At 33.0% G+C, this 19,447-nt stretch overlaps 2 protein-coding genes across 2 annotated transcripts; one reads left to right on the top strand and one right to left on the bottom strand.

Annotated features, from left to right (window-relative positions):
• Window positions 1-963: 963 nt before the first annotated feature.
• Window positions 964-4,618, bottom strand: LOC130629959 (uncharacterized). The gene is made up of 6 exons (XM_057443350.1): window positions 4,502-4,618; window positions 4,021-4,062; window positions 3,157-3,303; window positions 2,294-2,398; window positions 1,974-2,163; window positions 964-1,228 (listed from the first exon to the last, which is right to left on the bottom strand). The coding sequence occupies exons 1-6, from the start codon at window positions 4,502-4,504 to the stop codon at window positions 987-989; spliced, it is 729 nt and encodes a 242-aa protein (XP_057299333.1). The 5' UTR covers window positions 4,505-4,618; the 3' UTR covers window positions 964-986.
• Window positions 4,619-17,794: 13,176 nt separating this feature from the next.
• On the top strand, window positions 17,795-18,766 carry LOC130629902 (uncharacterized). Its single transcript, XM_057443278.1, has one exon. It carries the CDS (start codon window positions 17,795-17,797, stop codon window positions 18,764-18,766), a length of 972 nt encoding a protein of 323 aa, XP_057299261.1.
• The last annotated feature ends 681 nt before the right edge of the window (window positions 18,767-19,447 follow it).

Here is a 19,447-nt window from a genome sequence, read left to right as displayed (position 1 = left end):
AAGTCCCTATAGAATAAAACTTTGTAAACAAAAGCATTTCGATTTTCGACACGTACAGAATAATGTGTAAAGTTGAGGCGCAACGAATATTGAAGTAATTTTTTTAACTAGCAATCTAGCCAAGAATAACATGGGCTTAAACGTGTTTTACATTGACTCGGTGACCACAAAGCTGAAGGAACGAATCTGCAAATGAGAGGAGATGTATTTTTTATGATTCCGTCGCCCTTAATTTAGAATTTTTGACAAAACTGGATATCAGATCATCGTTTTTTTATGGACAATGTAGCTAGTTAACTAATGTTGAAGAAGCATCCGACGAAATGTTGCTGAATCTGGTTATCGTAACTGTTAAAGTTGACATTGTTTTGTTTCTATCCTATGAAAATGTTTTTATCGATAAATAAATATTGTAGAAGTTAGATATATAATCATTTCCAATGCATCTTAAATATTTTTTTCGTGCTTGTTTACATATTTAGCTACCATTATTCTTGACGACGGGCAATACCGCAAAATATCGGGCCGTCGTCAAGAGCGCTAAGCCCATCAGAATGCCTAAAATGCCGTATTGCCGCTTAAAATATCCAGACGGATAACAATGAACGGTGCTCTTTTTGCGGAAATCTTGGATATTCACCGTCCACTATTTTTAATGTTATGCTTTAATTATGTGGAAACGAAAATTATGATTGGTTTATAAATTACTTTTCCGCGGGAAAAAAATTAGAGTTGGAAATACTTTACCTTTTTATTTTCGCAGGGAAAACAAAATATTTGTCGTAGAACTTTAAATAATACAACTGCGCATCCCGTTAGGCCGTTTTTTTGCTCTTTAAGTATCTGTTTTTGTAGAACAAAATTACTTTAGGGAAAAGGGCATAGTAATCCTAAAATACTTCGCAAATTAGGGAAACTTTTCGCCCGCAGCAACAGATTTAAGTTCAAAAATAAATACAAGTGTTCTAGACAAAATGTTCATTTATTTATTTACGGCATTTATAATCGCAACAGATTGCGCTGTTGAATTTATGAAGACCTTTGCAGTCGAAGCCACCTTTCTGCAATTCCATAGGACAGGTGACATGGTACGTGCATGAGGATGATCTGATCTTGCATTTCACCTCAAGTTTTTCTCCTGGACATGTCATAATAACCATTGTTGAACTTCCAGTGCACGCAATGAATTCTCTGATAACAGCTCGTTTGCGAGAATTCTTCTTGGCAGCTAAAAAAAGTAATTTAAACAATGGTTTGTATGGAGAATACATAAAAGCCAAATAATGAAATGTAAAAGAAGTTATCAATTAAATTTAAAGTAAGTAAAGAGAGCATCGTACGAAAATTTCTAGCTTTTAGATTTCTTTCACAATTCAGGAACAATCAGAACCACCCTTTATACTGTTTAAAGTCTTTAAGTTGCAAAAAGTTAAGAAGGGTTCCGTCATAATTATTGATAGTAATTGAAGGTTACAGCATCATTTCACTTCTCTGTCCTGTCCCAAAAGTAATTCGCTAAACAAATTTGGAGCAACTAGTTGTTCTTGGTGTTTCAAACAAAACTTGTTGGCAGAAACTAAAAGGTCTATCATTTAATGCTGTCTACAAGATCTGCCAAACTCACAAAATTGAAGTCCTTAGGAAAGTCCTAAAAGAGAAACCTCCAAAGGAATTGATCAATGAAAAATTTATGAGAAAATTCAGTTGTTTTTTAGTTAGTATACGTTAAAGGAAGATAGTGGGAAATTCTCTATCGACTTGTGCGAATAAGGTAATTTTTATTAAAGTAAATAAAAGTTTTTTTTTTAAACATCAGTCTAACACTGGTATACAAAAAGTTGGATGAGCTACCTTTATTGTGTTGTGTTATTGTATTCCAATTAGTATTTTCAGTCTACTAGTAAATATACAGCAGTCCATTTTCATTTCATTTTTTGCATAGCTAAAATTTAGCGTTTCATTTAAGCACTAACCTTTCGCAATTTCTAAGGCTTTTTCTTCAAGTTCTTTCTCTTCTTTGTTCTCGATAACACCTTTGACAATGGTTCGTCCTTTACAAAATTTACGGATCGCCTTAGGCAAATTTTCTGGATTTGGGAAAGGAACCAACATGATTTTGTTCGTAACTTCGACGACTTTATGATACGGGAATTTTCCTTTGCTCTATATGAAAATATGTGCGAAACAAACAGAGTAACAAAGTAACAGAGCAGTCACTATGTGTTATTAAATACTGTGAAAATAACTAATTACTCTCTTAATTTTATTTAAGTTTTCCATACCAAAAACTCACCTTTTCTAGACCATTCTCAACATCATGTACAGATCTATCAACAGCAGGATCACTTGGTGTAATGACACATGTCTTCTCGCCTTTTACTCTGTCAGCACAAAGCCCCTGCACAGAAAAGATTGAGGTTAATCAAGCAAAAATTCTTACACTGATTCTTTTGTGAATAATGGCGACTGAGAGACGCATTATTATTTTAAACATTGTAACCAACCAACAATGTAAATTTGTTCTTTGTTCTTGGTTTTACTCAAAGTATATTCACAACGCTTAACTTTCCACAATTTAAACCTCTCTCTAATTCAAATTTTAAATCCACCATATCCTCTTCCTTCCACCCATAAAATTTGAATTAGAGAGGGTGGACTGTAACTTTTTGCTCTACCCTGAAAGCATGTCTTTGCGCTCCATACTGTATCTTATATAGTAACGACAGTAAAACATAGCTGACATCTTTTTTGATAACAAAACCTTTATGTAGTAGACACCATATCGGGCGTCATTTTAAGGTTCCAATTTACAAAAAATGACCTTTTTATAGCGGACACACCCAACAATTGGTTATATAATCAATCAATAATTTCAAGAGGTTTATGCAAATTTTACCAAAGACGTTGATCAACATTTTCGTTCAATTTTTGTTTCCAAGTTTTTGTCAATTCTTGAGTATTGTTGACGTTGTTGAATAAAAAACAGCACATTTGCAATTTATTGTTTTTCTTTTTGTAGAAAAAGACACAGCTTGCCTGTCCCGATGGCGTTTTATTGCAATATTTTACTGCGCATAACTGAATGACTTGAATTTAAATTGAATCTAATTGGATTCCAACGTAACATGCTGAATGAATAATTTATCTCAAACTCACTGATTTAGTGTGAATAAGTTGTCGGACAGCTTTGCGACCGCAGTGATCTGGTGTTTCGTACATTTCAGTACCAGCTTCAACGTCGGTTTCAATTTTCTCTTCAAATTTTTCGCCACCTTCCTCAATTGGCAATATGGCTTTCTTTGCCTACAAAAAAAATAAATAGGAAATTAACTTTGTTTTATTGAATAAACCTTGGGAGATGTTATTTAATATAGTTTATTTAATGTCTACGTATATTTTTTAATTAAGGAGAAGTCTCATTAATCCTGCCTTGAAAGTCGAGATTAAGTCGAGGCTGTGGGACACTTGTAATTGGTGATTGGTGGGGACTGAGGTTAAATACAACTTGACAACATTAGCAATCCGAATTGTCTTAAAGCTAATTTTGATGACTTTGTGTGTTCTGAAAGAATCCCCTTTTCTCCAGAATTGGTTTTGACGTTGATAACAATATTAAACATTTTTTTATAAGAAAAGAAGCAAACGGCCATTTTACTAGACAAAGTTTCTTAACAAGTTTCTTAATTTATATAGAAGAAAAGATAAAATAATTTCTTCGCCTTTTATTTATCATCCAAAATAATGTATGTTCTGTTGAAATTCGTCTAATTTCCAGGTGATATTGATTGATGAGAGGCATGTATAAATGCGTTTCTTAGTTACTTTAAAAAAATTGATTTAGTTAAAGTTTCTTAATTTTCTGGCAATCGACTACTCACTTTTTTATAAAGTGATTTCTTTTGAAAAAGCGTGTAGGCTCTACGCGACATAAATTATCATTAATGAACGACCTAAATTTTACGTCTCGTTACTTTTCTGCATGAGATAAAATAAAATAAAAATATTGCTCCATCAACTTACCAGGCAAATACCAACAAGGGCGAGAATAATAAATTTAGAAATCTAAAAAAAAGAAAAAGATTCAGTCAAATACAATAAAACAACTTATAAGCGGCAAGGAAATAGCTTATACTAATTAGTTATCTGGAACTCATGTGTATTTGTTGACTAAATCAAATGGATAAGGTGGGTGAATATCTGTATGTTTCTTTATTCTTAATCATTAAATATAAGTACTTTAAGCAGCGCAGACCTTTTACGAATGTTGCCCAAATTAACATTGAAAAAGAGCATTGGTTCAATTCTGTAAACGCGAAAAATTAATTGCTTCAATTCGCGAAAGTTCCTGCTCACGAAATTTAAAACTTTCGCGAACATGAGCCCATTAGCGAAAGCTCCGTACAGGAAAGTTTCTACACACGAAGTCAGATTGTAAAAGTAAATTTAAACTTTGATTAATTTTGAAAGGGTACGCATGTACCGGCAAATTTAAAGCACTTACCATCTCTGCTGTAATAGAAACTTGTCTTCACTTTATTTAATTAGGGTCGAAAATAAAATTTAATTAACACGTTTTAGTATTTATACTTGTTTTTGATAGTAACACAGGAACATTAAAATTTAAAAAAGTATCTTATGAAAAAACATTTAGGTTATTTGAATGAAAACATAATATAAAACGGCGATGACAAATTTCGTTGTTAGCCACCATGTTAAAAAAATTCACAATAGTCTGCCCACCTGCGCCATTTTTGTCTCTGATTTGTGTATTTCGCACGTGCTTAAAAAATCATCTTGTCTAGAATTTAGAAAGACTTTGTTTATGCGTTTGTTGATTTCGTATCTACTTGTTAAAAGCACGCGATTTTTCAAATAAATATTAATTCTATGCATGGCTAATATTTGCTTTCTATGACAAAAAACTCAAGAAGAATTAATTAAATTCATCAAAGCAAAATTATCATTCGTATCTTTTAAAAATAAAATCACTAGCAAACAACTAATTTAATTTTTATTTCCAAGTCACTTCTATTTTTTGTTTTTTTAATCCATTCATTATGTACCTGTCATTTTTTCCACAAAGACTACACACTGTGGCCTGCCGTAATATTTTCAATACATCCATTTTTAAACTTTACCGTATTTGTAGAAAGAAATTAAGAATACAAAGATTTTACTCGTATTGTGCTATGTTAGATGTGAGATTAACATTGATATCACCTATAATTGGTATCTACGTAGCGTCATATCTGCCAAAAATCGCACCACTACTTTCACAGTTTCTTTATGACGTCCTGCGGATCTGTAGGACGTCCTATGGGTGTCTAGGACGTCCTGCAAACTTCTAGCACGTCCTAAAAAACTCTAGGACGTCCTGCAGACTTTTAACACGTCCTGCAGTCCTCTAGGACGTCTTACAGGGTGTCTAGGATGACCTACGGGGCTCTATGACCTCCTAAGTGCCTCTAAGACGTCCTAAGAATATCTAGGACGTCTTACCGATTCTCTAGGACCTTCTACGAATATCTAGACTGTCCTACGTGGCTCTAAGGACGTCCCACAGGTTCTCTAGGACGTTCTAAGAGTCTCTACGACGTCCTACAGGTTCTCTAGGACATCCTAGGAATATCTAGAACGTCCTACGGGGATCTAAGACACCCTAAGTATCTCTAAGACGTCCTAAGTATATCTAGGACGTCCTAGAGATCGCTAGGACGTCCTAGGGATTAACCACATGGTTTTGTGGCGTCTACGTATAACTAATAATACCAGAAGCAAAGAAGACTTTTTAAGCCTATATTTTAATATTAATGTCGTATTTTCTCTAACGGCTGCAATTTTGAATAATGACATTGTAACAAATTGAGTTTAACAAGACATTGCTTTCCTTTGACACGGACACAGAAAGGACTATATTGATTATGGCAACAGTGTCGGTCGAAGAGGTAAGTAATTGGGATATAAAGTGTGTCATTTCCGTATTCAGATATCCAAATCTTGTGATTTACTTTGTAGCTAGCTGCATAGCTATCAAAACTGAAAAGTTTAGCTAGCTAAGCTGTCCTGTCTGATCCCACCCTTTTTTGTTATTTTATAGATCTGCCAATTTCTGATTAAAAGAGGTGTGGACAATCCTGCAGTGGATGCTTTGAGTACCAACAAGATATTAGCTACTATTAATTTTATTTTCTTGCCACTTGGTGCCCAATAATATATATCCAAACATTTTATTATTATTTCTATTGTCTGTTTCAGATGGATGGTGAAGCTATTAATGCATCCACTGACGAAAAGATAGAATCAATGGGTTTGACAGCAATAGGAGATATCCTTGCTGCCAGAGCTTATACAAAACATGGTAAAGCCAAATTATCTGACTGTGAAAAAGATAAAGTTAAGGCTGAATTAGCTGCTGCCATTAGAAATGGTCATGCAATGGAGAAACCAAATAAACTTTCATTTACTGTAATTGCTGGTTTGCAGAACTTTAATGAGAGATTAAAAAAATATTCTTATGTGAAATGTACTGGTGGATCCAGAAAACTTTCCTTACCTCGGGACATTACTATGAGTGGTATAAAAAAACAAATGCATAAAACCTTTTTTCCAAAGGATAACCATCCAGTTTTGGGTTCATTGTCACTGTTTGAAACATGTGTTGGTAGATTCTCTGGTGATATGCTAAGTGATGATTTGACATTAAAGAGTTCTGCTAAAGAACATAATCTGAAACATATTCGCATTTATCTCAAAATAAGAAAGAAGTCCATTTTGTCCAGTTTGTTCACAAACTTAAAGATCAAAATCTTTGAGGATGACCAAGACGACGATGTTTTATTTGAAAGTCCTTTCAATACTCAATAAGTTGCTAATATTAATTTAGTTGGTGATGAAGATAATAACCGTCCTATTCTGTTAGGAGGCCGATAAAAAGAAAAGTGATGTTAAAAACGAATATAAACAACCACGATCATTGTTAAATGAAACTGAAGAAATAGAGGATACTGTAGCAGTAAAAGAACGTCGGTTAATGGATATCATAAACATAAGAAAGAATCGAGTCATTGAAATATATTGTTAAAGGTATAGGGTCATTTTGGCAGAAATTGAGTGAAAGTATGATTGATTCACTTTATTCAACTTGTACTCCAATTGCAGAAACACTAATTGAACAGATTTTTTTTAATGAGACATGTCCACAGGACTGAATAATCAGCACATATCTTAATCACTATACTAGAAGTTGTACAAAATCAGTTGCTTTTATTGGATAGATTTATAACAGGATCGTCAAGTTTGTTACCTACGTCTTCAATAAAAGTTGAATTTGTTGATCAGAATCCAAAATGCTTGCATCCTCTAGCGAAAACATGCTTCAAAATTTTAATCCTACCACGTCAATTTCAAACCAGTTTGAATGTCCATTTCAACAGCAATGACCATTGGTCTGTGCATGATCGCTAGAAATTATGGCATACTTTAACACCCTCTTAACAATATCTAAAAACGCGATATCGTGCTTCTCGCAAACTCACATTTTTTTTGTTAAAACACAAGCCTATTTCTTTGATATGTTGTAGAACAGCTAGCAAATTTAACAAAAGGTCTTGAATGTTCATTAATTTCAAGTTGATGATATCCCATTTCTAATCCCTCAGGACTTCTGGTTTGTATAAGAAAACGTGTATCTCTAAAAAATATATTTACATTGTTTGTGGATGACGCCGTAATTTAAAAACAGTTATACCAATTTATGTTACTGTATTCATGGTAAGATAAATCTTTGCACTTAATCAAATGTCTTGTTTGTACGAGTTCTGTTCCCTTGCAACAAGTTCCTAGGATTGTTCTGATGTGCGTTGCGGGTTTTAAACAGGTGGGTTAACAAACTGACAATACACTTAAAACGGAAAAAAAAATCTTTTTGCAAACTGTAGCAAACATTAAAACAACCAACAAAAATCAAACGTTAGAACGCAACAAATCTTTTTCTTCTCGCAGAAAAGATAAATTTTGAGCGAAACATCGCAACATTGTGTAACAAAATTTCGGAGACGTGTACTGCAATAAAGTACGATTTTCTTTTTAGAACAAGTTAAAAACGTTGTAGGTTTTGATATTGCATCTACAAACATTGATAACCAAAAATTGAAAGAACTAATTGTATAGGAAATCTTTTTTTTTTCAAGAACTGATATGTTTAGCATTTAATATACGAATCTACATGTTTTCAACTGTTACCAAGAAACATAAACAAAATATAACACCAAGTTAAAAGCTTATACTTTACTAAAGAACATATATTCGTATATTTGTATACAAATAAATAATTTACTTCCATGAGCAAAGAAGACTTAAAATAACTGAAATTTATTTCATTGTATTCATTGCAGCGATTACGTAGTGAAGCCTTATTGCTCTTCTTCCCTCCAAAACAATTAAACAATCTTCCCGCTTTTTTGAGGTACAATATCCTACGCAAAGAATCATAGGAACTACGATATAATGTTTTCAGCATCAATGATGTAAGCTTCATTGATATTTAAATTAATGAATTTCTGTGTTGGCGTTCCATTACTTGAGTTGTGATGCAAAGCGCCTTTCCGACAAATGTGTCAAAGGTGATAAAGTGAAATGGTAGCGCAACTACAATGCCTGAAAGCCAGAACAGTAGTAGTACTGTTGTAAGTCTGTGTTTGTTCATAAGGATTTGGTAATCGTAAATAAAAACACACGCAATCAGTTGATTTAAAGTTAATAAAAACAAAACTAAATAATAAACAAAAAACAGACCAGCGGTGGCAACGCCACAGTATGATAAAAATTTAGAATCTTCATCAAAGCCTGACAATTCACCAATCAATTAAACTCCTTCCATAATGGGTATCATTATCTTGGCTAAACTTATCGATTTTACGATCATTGTTTGGTTGAATGGTGGATGATTGTCGCACGGCTGATGCATTTAATATATTTCAAGTGCATTTAATAAAACAGCACATATTAATATTACAGCCGACACTGTATCAAGAATCTCATGGTTAGTATTTGATTGAAGGACTGAAAAAGAAACGTTAACAAAATCGTCAGTGAGCAAGCTATTATTCATATTTCTTTCCTCTTAAATATTTTTCTGATACTACTTTTTGGTTACTGTCCTATCGCTTATGCGTTTTCTTAAATAACAAGCAATTTTAAACTTTAACAAGATATTACTCAGGTATGAGTTGAGAGAGCACCTTTTACACTTCTGCTTTCATTTATCTAATTGTAAGAATGTATGTTTCTAAAATAGAAAAAAAAAATCCTATAAAAAAATATATTTCATGGTGCTGTCGAGCTTAAGTTTGTTAACCTTTTCAAAACATAAATTATTAAATCTCAGTACGTGATTCGATTTAGCTGAATCAACATCATCAATGATTCTAAAAAAAACGTAATTTGTACCAGGTAAAGCATGTATATGCAAAGTGACTGGTAAAATGTTGGACGCTACATTCCTTTCAGCTTGTTGTTGTTGACACTTACTTTTAACTATATATGAGAAATATAAACCCCACTCTGAACAGGCCCCCTCCAAAAATAGTAAAGAAGAAATAATGTTGCAACAAAAATTGGCACAAATGTTTATTGACACATTGGAGCATATGTGGAATTAAGATGACTTGGATAACGTCATCCTGTCCAAAAATTAACTCTTTATATAGAAGAAACCGTGGAACATAAACTTTGGACTAAAAAAAATCCTACTAGAAACATACTAAAAAATAAAATGCTTGGTAAACACATGAAATACTTCAGAAGTTATTACTTAAAAATTGGGCCCCCGGTCCAAAAAGAGTTAACACAACGTAAGCTTGATTAGGTGGCAGGTTTGTTAAAAAATACCACTATAATCTAGCTAGCGTCGCAAACATTACGAAAACGAACAATAAGATGATGAAGTATTTATCAGAGAACAAATACACGACATTTTAACTGTTAGTAGCCCAAAGTTGAAAAATGATTCGAAAATGTTTAAGTTAAAGTTGACATTTTGTTATGACATATTTTATGCTTTTTACTAAATATGAGAGTAATTAAAATATCGGGTTATTTAGTCAAATCACATGCTTGAAGTGTTTTAAAGTATTCTTATTTAAAACGATTCGATTGGCTAAATTTGGTAAAGATGTATATCTCAATTTCCAGATTACTATTTTCTAACTTGCCGATTAAAAGTAACCTTATTTATTTTCTAATTTTCCAGAGCAAAAAACTTTACATTTTTAGTTTCGGACTTGTTTTTTTACGAACTAACTTCTTTTCCGACTAAATTTTTTTGTCTATTTCTTTTTTTTAATTTTTACGCCAAACACCACTTTTTGCCGCATACATTTAACAGTTAAACACATGCAAAAAAACGAGTGACGCACTGTGACGCATGGAAATTACAGCTAAATATCTTTAAAAACTTAATATTTTGTTCTGGCACCTTTGTGCTTTTGCACAAGTGCCAACGTTACATGCAAAACAAACATAAACAAGGTCTTTTTTCAGTTTGATCTTCCCTTACAGAGCTAAGCACTACCTTATTAGTACTAATTTTCTGAATTTTTGACGAAATACATGTACGTGTACCTTTTCTTTCTTGAAAATGCGTACATAATATATGTTTTTTTGCACGTAGTACTTTTCACTCAAAACATTTTGCGCGTTGCTTCTGTACTAAATTTTGCGCGCAAATAATTTTTTTGGCACAAGTGCGTTAAAATTAATACTCACAAAAATTAGTAACAATAACGTATTCATTAACTACAACTTTTCACGGAAAATTATGTCACGCGATTATCGAAAACTGCTCCATTGTTTTACCATTTCTATTGTTTCCAATTTTAGCATAGCACAAAAGAAGCAATGCTGGTACATACTTCAAAACATATATATAGTACCCACCTTTAGAATTAATTTAAAAATTAAGTAAAAAAAAATACTGCAAAAATTGGCAAAAAAATTCTAAGTCTAAAATTTCAGAGACAATCTCGGTCAAAATATATTGGCACTAAGCTACAAAAAGTGCAGTACAATCCTTTTTTACCCCCTCTCCCCCATTATCAATGTTTGGAAACGTGTTAACACAGCTTTTGAACATTGATACTGGGGGAAAGGGGGCTTTGTACTTATCTTGCTCTTGCTGCACGTGTAAGAAGGGTTTACTGACATTATTTTTCACCGGGATTGTAGTTTAAATATTCTGATCATAGCGATATTTCCATAGAAACGACGCTTCTTCTTACGCTCTATTTAAAGTCATGTTCAATTAAAAAAAGTGAAAATCATCACAGCTTTAGATAGCTCGAAAAATGTGCTTATTGTACGTCAGTATTGAAAGAAGCCATTTAAAACACACCTCTACTAAATAAGTAATTTAATTATGTGTAATGTTTTAAATAGCACAGTGGCGTTTTAAATAGCAAATATATGTGCGATGGAAAGACCTTTTTTATTTATAAAACAATTGTTTTTATTTTAAATAATTATCTATAAACACCATGTGTCAATTGGGAATTAAAAATATGCTAAACTAATCGTTAAATGCAATATAAATTCTATTTGATATATTCAAGTCATCCAAAAGAACGTCAGTTAACGTAGTTTTTTAAAATATATTTTTAAATCTGACAATCGCTGGAGCACTAAAAATCAACGAAAAAAGGCTTCGTGATTGTTTCGTTACGCTCACCAGAGTAGTTAGCAGAGAAAAATGGATAACAGCTCGATGAATAGCGTTATCTTTAACGGTTCCTCATCTCTTTATCATTTAAATACCAATTTTGCAATTCCTGATGCAGTGTCCGCCGTAATTTTATCTTGTGCTATTTTTTTAAACGCACTAGGAATATACTTACTGTATAAGACATGTGGCAATCAGCCACCATCCAATCATACCATAGTTGTTGTTGCAGTGAGCGCTTTAGTAATAATGATATCCATAATGGAAGGAGTTCACTTGATTGGCGAATTGTCAGGGTTCAATGAAGGTTCTAAGTTTTCATCTAATTGTGACGTCACCATCGCTGGACTGTTCTTGGTTTATTATCTGGTCTTGTGTTTATTAACCCTGAATAGGTTAATGGCGAGCGTTTTTATTTATAATTACCGAACCGTAGTAAGCAAAAGGAGACTCTTATCAGCATTGTTAACAATTTGGATTTTAGGCATCATCATTACTCTGCCATTTTACTTTATCGAATTTAACACATTTTTTAAAATATGGTACAAGTTCATCTACTTAACCTTGGATGCTATCAATCTGATATCTGCTATAGTCACATACACGTATATTTTTAAAACAACAAAAGACAGAGAAAAAAGGATAAAGACCTCCAATCAATCCAACACAAGCAATAAACTCATACTAATCTCCTTCTTAATTATCTTAACGTTTGTTTTATTTGTAACTTTTCCTGATATATACTACGCGTACAGGTTTGCTATAACGGAGGAGGGTGGTACGCTTGAAGAAAAGATTGTAATGTTATGCTGGCAGATAAATTATATTTTGGATCCGTTAATATATATATTCTTTCAGAACGAACTTCGCAAGAAACTCTTTAGTAAATTTGCTTGTTTAAAATCCTCTCACCATGAATTTACGGTTCGGCAAACTTCAAGTAACGGTATCCCAATGCAGAAATCTATTAATGCAAACATCAATAAAGCGTACGTGACGAGCGGAGAAAAAAATTTCAATAACACGTGACCGGATTAACAAGCAGTTTATAATTACTTCATTTTTTTTCATGATTTTACAAATACATTTTCATTGTATAGAATGTGTTTTACTTGATAACAGTAATTTTTGACGTACTATATGACATTTTTATCTGTATGATTTTATCTGTATCATTTTGTACACTTGCAGGAAGAATAGTACGATGCACAAATGTGATCTGTTCAACTTTAATTATTCTTGTTATCAAAAATTAAATGTATCTGCGTCTTATTTAGCTTGTGAATGTGGTTAACTATTAAACTATAAAAGCAGAATTTTTTTTTTGATCGCGTTGTTGTACAACGGGACACCTAATAAACTTTGATGGCTGTTATGCCATTAACTTTCGTGATCACGTCTCACATGGATATAAAAGGACAAAGTGAGCCACATTTCAAAATGTTTGCGTGCTTCACAAGACTCTTAATGTCGTTGACATGATGTTATAGCTTAGGCTCCTACTGATGTTCTTGCCAATCAGGACTGAGAGCATAAAAATCTATGTACTAGTTTCTGAAGGTTTCTATCTTTAAACTAGTTCTGATACGTAGAGCTTCTTCAAAATAATACATTAGTGATGGCAGTTGTTTATTAGTTTGCACTGCATTTTTATTTGTTTACTTCCTGTTTTTTTTGGGCCAAGATGAGCGAAAATATATATGCCGCAATACCAAATAATATATGATGCGATATAAGAGTATTCTTTGTTAATGACTTAATTACAATTCTATTGTTGAGAAAAGGAAAACCATTTATGCTAATTGCATACCTTAATTAAAATTAAATGTATGACTGCAATATCACTGCAAGTAAGTATTTTGGGTCGGTAAGTTAAAGTAATTCTATGCTGACGATACGTGTGTTGAGTTATCTGTGAGTTGATTTGCAGTGCTTGTTTTTTCAAGGTTACATTACTGCGAAAGTAGAATTAATGTCACTTGTCGTGATGCCTTTCAACCGCATGGTAGAAAGAAATTGATATATTGATGGTACACAAACATAATTTGAGATTGCTGATATTTTAAAGTACTCTTTATTTTTATTTTTTTATGAAGTCAAAAACACAATTGTAATATTAAGCCTTTTCTATTAAATATCTCCTCATGAAAAAGAACAAGTAAGCTAGAATTTTTTTATGAGAAATGCGATATCCTGTCTGCTCCACATTAGTCATTTCAGTTTACATAAACTGCCAAGTATTGAAATTTTTTAATATTTTAAAATATTTAAATTCCAATATCTTAAATCATTTGTCAAAGTTTTAAGATCCTATACATTTTATTGATCATCGTTTGATGCTCTACACAAAAATTGCAATAGATAAGCTAAATTTAACATCCATATCCATATGAACAGACTTTAACATCTATTAATACACTAATTTTGTCTGTCCATCTGTGACAGGCAATGTATATATCTTCATTTTGTTTCGAAAAAGGCGAATAATACATCTTTTATATGTTAAGTGACATATTAAGCTTGGCGAATCAATAACATAAACTTGGATGTCAATAGGCTAATTTAAATTAATGAAGCCGTTTCAATTTACTTACAATTCAAAGGCCTAACAAATAAGAAACGGGGTGGTGATATCAATTAGGTTTCACCGCGCAGGACTATTTCAGACCAAAATTTGTCAAGTGATCTAAAATTCGGACAATTTATCCGATTTAAAACCAATGGGTTGATGAAATCATCGAAAACATGATATCCCTTCCACAGCTTATTAAATGATCCAATAAGTTTTCTTGAGCAGCGTTTTACACTGTGTGAAACGTGTCTGAATACGTATGTTCTATCTCCGTTATTATTAAAATACGGAAAGATACGACAATTTTCTAATCTCGTATTAAATCAGTATTCAAGTTACGTATTATCCCGTATTGGGACTCTGAAAATACGGATAAACTATTTTTCTGCATTTACGCAAATGTGAGTACTGGCGTATACGATCATATCCTAATTTATACGGAAGGTAACGGACTACACGCATTCTCACAAATACTAAATTCCGTAATCGTACTTTTACCGCATAATAAAAATCCGTATTGTTACTTATGCGACAAAATAAGATCCCGTATTAGTGAGAATACGGGATAAAAAATGCCATATTCTTATTAATACGACAATATTAAATCCCGTATTACTTATTATATGCAACCTCGACTCCAGTTTTTTTTGTCTTTATGATAATTTAGGACAGCGAGATCAAGCCTTGCAGCCAAGGTTGTACAATAACGACATAATAATAATCCGTATTTCAGGTATACTGGCCAATGTTGTATGTGCATGGGTTAAGGATGTAATAAAAATCATAAAATAATAACTTTTTTATTTATATCCATTACGTACAATCGTTTTCTCCCAGTTAAAAATATTAAATATTAACAATAATAATTATTTTTCAAGAAAACAAAATAATTTAAGAACTTGATAGAACAAGCCCACAGGTCTATTAAGACTCATTAAAGCAAGTAAGAATTGTCAAAACACTATTCTAAAAACTATAGAAAAAACTGAAGATTACCCCTAACAAATATTATAAAATATGTTAAAAATATATCATTAAATGACTCTATCCGCAGTGTATAGCACTACTTGGTGACTTATTACAGGGGAAGGAACTTTATAAAAAGTTACAGTACTGTCCTGGTTAAAACATATGTAACATATTGCCGTATCAAAAATTTTTGCTATATAGTACAAAAAAGAAAGTTTGTTATGTGTACAAAATGTTCTTTTTCACTTCAAGACGTCAATGGTATAGCCATAAAAAAGTTGGATATTTTGTATGTTTATTATACACTATCCGGGAAACCCGGCGTCGAAACGCCGGGGTAAGCCAAAGGTCAAGGTGTGATCCGGTGTTAAACACTCTATGGAGCGCTTAAAAAGAGCCGTGAACTGTGCCACATGATAAGGTGGAGCGCTTTAGCACTGGTATACAGTATGTCGTAAATTAAGTGAAGCGCATACACCATTATAGTGTTGCGACTGTCACATAATTTTCAAAAAATAACTTTCCCGCAACAAAAGGTAAAATAAAAACAGAGTTTACAAACCGTTGTTACTCCGTCATAGCAAAAAAAAATTGTCAATATTATTTTATTTTGCAGAATAAATTTCAGTAAACGTTAAGAAATTAATCGTGACATGGGGCTAAGCACTTAGTACAGTTAAACAGAGTTGAACAGGCGTGTAGGGACAATACCCTTTTGAAAAAAACTTTCTCGCAGACTCTGTTTAAATAAAAACACAAGAAACAATCCATTGCTAACACGGGGTTAAGCGGTTAGTACAGGTAAACAATGTTGCACATCCGTACAGGCGTGATTCCCGAGAAAGTTTAAAAATTTAATGTCACAGTGGGCTGACCCCTTAATACAGGTAAACCACATCGCACATGCGCCTAGGCGTAACAGCCTTTTCCACAAAAACAGTCCGTTGTTAACACTGAGCTTAGCGCTTAGTACAGGTAAAATGTGTCGCACGTGCCTAAAGCTTAACAGCCTTTTCCAAAATACTTCAGTTTAAATAAAAACACAGGAAACAGACCGTCGTTTAACAACACGGGATAGGCACATATAGCACAGGTACTGCGTGTCTCATTAATAAACTTTTGACTTTTGCTAAAGTTTATATTACAGTAAAGTGGTAGCTAACTACTTAATTGCATTTAGTATGAAAGAGATTACTTAAAAATTCTGTTGCAGCCAACTGTATTGGGTTACTTTAACATTTTAGCTAGAGGTAGCTAACCCCAGTTCACAACCAAGTAAAAATCAGATTGGCGAAGATAACATAACACAAAAATCAGAAATGTTAGCTAACATCTACGTTGGTAGCCAGAATCTTAAAATTGACTTTTGTTTAAGATTAATATATGGCTAGAGAACGTGACAGTAAGAGGCAAATAAAACTAATACAAAGCTTTAGGTGGCTGAATAGGTAGCTTAGCTAGCTAGCTAACTATAAAGTATAGGTGAATAAACATGTAAAAAAATAGAAAAAATACCCGAAAGTAGTTTTAAATGAAACTGCAATCTTGTTAGAATACAAATAGAAGTATCAGAACGAAAACATAAAGCAAACAATTAAGAAACTTTTCTTTCTCCAGCAATGAGTTGGTTCGATCTGTTTGACAAATTTCGGACCGATAACGTAAAAATCGTTGCTAAGAAATATAAAGAGCTTTACTTTCTGATTGGTCATTAATATAAAACTCCGCTCCTGATTGGACCTTTATTTTAGCGGGAATTGTCCCTGTGCCAGTGGGGGCCCGACTTTTAAACAAAGTTGTTTCTGCATCGACGGCTCATTACTAACCTCGTCAAAAATCAAATGACGGATCATTCCCACTGATCCTTTGCCTAAGTGGTTTTTTCCACCAGCAAATCTGCCAGTGTAAATTATTTTAATAGCCTTTCCTACCAAACATTTCTCTCAAGGAAATGACATGCATATTAGAAAAATTGTTTCCGTATCGTTTCCACATGCGAAATGCAGCATCATGCAAGTCTACATTAGTCATGTTAACCTAAACTGCTAGATCAAGTATTGCCAAAAAGCAGTAATTTCTGAAATACACTTCCTTAACAATCTTCGGAAAAAGAAATAATTAGAAACACGCCTTTTCTAAGTTTATTTCTGTGAAGATGAATATAATTTATTTAGTAAGCTTTCAAAAAAACAATTGAAAAGTGAATACAGTAAGTACATGCAATATATTTAGTGCACGCAATGTACTTAGTGTGTTCACTGATCAATTGTTTTTTTGTAACATAGTCTAACATTTCTACCTTAATAGAGTATCAGAAATATGATAGAACAATTCACATTGACTGTTAAGACAAGAAAGTGTAATGAATATATACATACGTCAGCTTGAGGCGTGGGCCGTAAGTTGGCGTTAGCTACCGTTGATTAAGGTATATTAATGTGATAGAGTGCAAGTTTTAGGGAAGTAAAGACATTATTTATGTTTATAACAAAAACCAGAAAAATTATTTTGGAAAGGTTTAAAGCGCATATCTTGCGAAGATGAACAGTAGTTCGCTGGCTACCAATTTTGCGAACGATTCTTTATATCTTCCTCAATCAAACACTAATCATGAAATTCCTGATATAGTGTCGGCTGTAATATTGATATTTGCCATTTTTTTAAATACACTTGGAATATTCTTAATGCATCAGCCATGCGACAATCATCCACCATCCAACCAAACAATAATCGTAACATCGATGAGTATAACCGAGATAATGATACCCATTATGGAAGAAGTTTACTTGATTGGTGAATTGTCAGGCTTTGATGAAGATTCTAAATTTCTATCGTACTGTGACGTCACTATCGCTGGTCTGTTCCTTGTTTATTATATGGTCTTGTTTTTATTGACTCTAAATCGACTAATGGCATGTGTTTTTATTTTTAATTACCGCAAGGTCGTCAGCAAAAGAAGACTAATATTAGCATTGCTAGTAATTTGGGTGTCAGGCGTAATAATTGCTCTACCCTTTTACTTTATTGATTATAAAATTTTCCTAACTGTATGGTACAAGTTTATCTACCTAATCTTGGACGCTGTGATCTTGGTAACCGCTATACTCACATATACATACGTTTTCAGAACGACCAAGGCTAAAGAAGAAAGAAGGACTTCAAATCAATCCAACACAAGCAATCAACTCATTCTAATTTCCTTCTTAATTATTTTGACGTTTGTTTTATTCGTGATTGCTCCTGACGTATTTTACGCTTACAGATTCGAAATAACGGAGGAAGGTGGTATATTGGAAGAGAAAGTTGTAATGATATGCTGGCAGATAAATTATATCTTGGATCCGTTGATATATATATTCTTTCAAAAGGATTTGCGCAGGAAACTGTACCGTAAATTGATACGTTTAACATCTATCCGCCGGAAATTCACAGTACAAACTGACGGCAGCAAAACGCCTACACGGAAATTTATCAGTTCAAATATTAATAGAGTTTATATTACAGATATTTAAAACTATGACTGTATAAGTGAATGTATGAAAATCAATTGACAATAAAAGTCACGATCTAAGTGGGTTGCTTCTGGTGCTTAATGAGTTTTAATAATTATGTAAAATTTGGACACGATATTTCGGGTTGTATTTGTAAGTACAATGTTGTGTAAAAGTAACTTGTATTTCCAGATTTATTGTTAACTATATAAAGTCAGTGGTTATTTCAAAATAGTGAAGAATTGTTATGTTATGTCTCTAATTTTAAATACCGAGAAGCACCAAAAATAAAGCAATTCGAGGCCATTTAATAAGGTCTAAAATCCAACCTCCTTCTCGGCACCTTACCATAGTCGGCGCAGTTTTGTGTTTCCTACATTTCGAAAACCGTGTCAAAGGCCCCTTGTCTACAGCTCTTAACAGTTAGATTTTTCTTCGCAAGGGAAAGAGCCAAGCGAAATTGCGGAACCCATTACCTACACTTTGAGTATGCCAAGGAACGGAAATATATCTCGACTAGATAGCTATAGTTCTGTAGTAGTTAGAACCAGAAACTAATATAGTAGGTAAAATGAACAAAAATCCGACTGTTCTGTTTACAAGTTCGTAGTTTTGTAGGGTAGGCAATTAGCCAGTCAAAAAATTGGCCCAGGTCCGATATCAAGGTTTACATTTATTGCAAAAAGGTGAAGTTATTTGTAC

The sequence above is a fragment of the Hydractinia symbiolongicarpus genome, chromosome 2, assembly GCF_029227915.1.
Source record: "Hydractinia symbiolongicarpus strain clone_291-10 chromosome 2, HSymV2.1, whole genome shotgun sequence".
NCBI classification, from domain to species: domain Eukaryota; kingdom Metazoa; phylum Cnidaria; class Hydrozoa; order Anthoathecata; family Hydractiniidae; genus Hydractinia; species Hydractinia symbiolongicarpus.
This window is presented reverse-complemented; position numbering and strand designations above follow the sequence as displayed.

Coding starts and splice junctions, on each gene's coding strand:
- LOC130629959 (XM_057443350.1), bottom strand. Junction 3,304..4,020: donor CCCTTGTTGGTATTTGCCTG/GTAAGTTGATGG, acceptor TTTTTTTTGTAG/GCAAAGAAAGCCATATTGCC. Junction 1,229..1,973: donor AGCCTTAGAAATTGCGAAAG/GTTAGTGCTTAA, acceptor TACTTTTTTTAG/CTGCCAAGAAGAATTCTCGC.
- LOC130629902 (XM_057443278.1), top strand. CDS start 17,795: ATGAACAGTAGTTCGCTGGCTACCAATTTTGCGAACGATTCTTTATAT.